At 50.3% G+C, this 1,765-nt stretch overlaps 1 protein-coding gene across 1 annotated transcript; it reads right to left on the minus strand.

Moving 5' to 3' along the window:
• Positions 1-6: 6 nt before the first annotated feature.
• LOC104498687 (myosin heavy chain, skeletal muscle-like) lies at positions 7-1,683 on the minus strand (the record flags this gene model as incomplete). Its single annotated transcript, XM_010142096.1, has 5 exons — positions 7-23; positions 252-448; positions 705-823; positions 926-1,052; positions 1,294-1,683. Coding segments are annotated over 5 exons (850 nt in total), but the record flags the coding sequence as incomplete, so codon positions are not given.
• Positions 1,684-1,765: the final 82 nt, after the last annotated feature.

The raw sequence follows: 1,765 nt of genomic DNA on the forward strand, positions 1-1,765 counted from the left end.
GCAGGCGCTGAGCCAGCTTCTTCCTGGCAGGTGATAACCACAGGTCATGGTTTGAGAGCAAAGGGGAGGATTTACCGCAGCTGTTACTCTGAACCTAACTTACTTAACAGTACCACAGTTGCTTCTGAAATTTTCCCTTGTTACTCTACTCCATTTTTCTGTCTTCCCCACCTTCCCTGCGTACAGAACCTTCTTTTTCCCTTGACTGCCTCAGCATTCCCCAGCCATTCGATGTTCCGCTTCCCACGTACTTGGCCTCCTCCAGCTCCTCCGTGCGCTGAATAGCGTCCGTCTCGTATTTGGTTCTCCACTGGGCCACTTCACTGTTGGCCTTGGACAGGGCGCGCTGCAGCTCCCCCTTGGCTTCCTGCTCCTCCTCGTACTGTTCCCGGAGCAGGTCACAGTCGTGGCGAGCAGACTGCAAGGCGTGGGCCAGGGCGTTCTTGGCCTGGGGAGACAACGGGAAGGAGACAGTGAATGGAAACATCCTGGGGGACCTGTTCTGATGAATTAACTCTGCCAACATGACTGCTGGTGTTTGCAATGGAGGACATATGTAAGTCCGGAGGACAAAGTCCACTGATCATATTCCCTACATAAATTAAAATATGCCAGCATGGCTTGTGCTGAGCAGTCCCTGTCCCCACCTGCAACTGTGAAGTTTAAGACTGATTTCAGTGGCCGGCTCTAGGAAACGTCATCACCTTTATCTCTTCCTCCAGGTGCCTCTTCAGCTCCTCAATCTGCTGGGTGAATGCCTGCTTGCCTCTTGACAGCTGAGAAATCAGAGCATCCTTCTCCTCCACTTGGCGGGAATATTCCCCTGGGAAATCACACAGGAAGGAAATATTTTCATTGTCATTTATGACCCAAACAAGCTGTTTTGGGATGTTGTCCCATTCCGCATCACCAAAGAGAATCTCACCTGCTTCTGTCTGCAGACGAGCTCTTTGAGCACTGAGGTCATTGATCATGCGCTGATGCTCTTCTTCCTTTGTCTTAAGCTCACTCAGCTGATCTTCCAGAGTGCGGCACATCTTCTCCAGGTTTGCCTGTGGAAATCACAGATTATGAAAGAAGATTAATATCTGGACACCTCCTTATTCTGAACATCGCGATTCTCAACAGAAAATGCGAATAGCCATGTGAGCTATATACTGCTCATTGGAGTGAGAAGGCTACAAATAAGAGTTCCTACAGACACAGAGTTTTCTTGTAATCAGACCATAATTTTAAAAATATACGTTTCAACATTATTTGTTTTAAAATTATTTTTAGTATATTTTTCAATACCTTGGCTTTGGAGACAGACTCCATGTTACTGGCCAGGTCATCAATCTCCATCTTCAGCTCACTCTTCTCCTTCTCCAGCTTCTGCTTCACCCGTTGCAGGTTGTCGATCTGCTCCCCCAGCTCAGCGGTGCTGTCCGCGTGCTTCTTCCGCAGGGCGGCAGCTGTGGCCTCATGCTGCAGCGTGGCCTCTTCAAGGTCACGACGCATCTTCTGAAACTCGGCCTCACGCTTCTTGTTCATCTCGATCTGAACTGCTTTAGCCCCTCCTGCTTCTTCCAGGCGCTCGCTGATCTCCTCTAGCTCCCTCGAGAGGTCAGCACGATGCTTCTCGGCTTTTGCTCGAGAGGTTCGCTCGGCCTCAATTTCCTCCTCCAGTTCCTCAATACGAGCCTGCAGGGGACATTAGGGACATTAGGGACCCTTTGGACCTGTGCCCTCCTTCCACCTGCCCTGTGTCTGCGTGAGAGAGGGG

The sequence above is a fragment of the Buceros rhinoceros genome, unplaced genomic scaffold (assembly GCF_000710305.1).
Source record: "Buceros rhinoceros silvestris isolate BGI_N320 unplaced genomic scaffold, ASM71030v1 scaffold30428, whole genome shotgun sequence".
Classification (NCBI taxonomy): Eukaryota; Metazoa; Chordata; class Aves; order Bucerotiformes; family Bucerotidae; genus Buceros; species Buceros rhinoceros.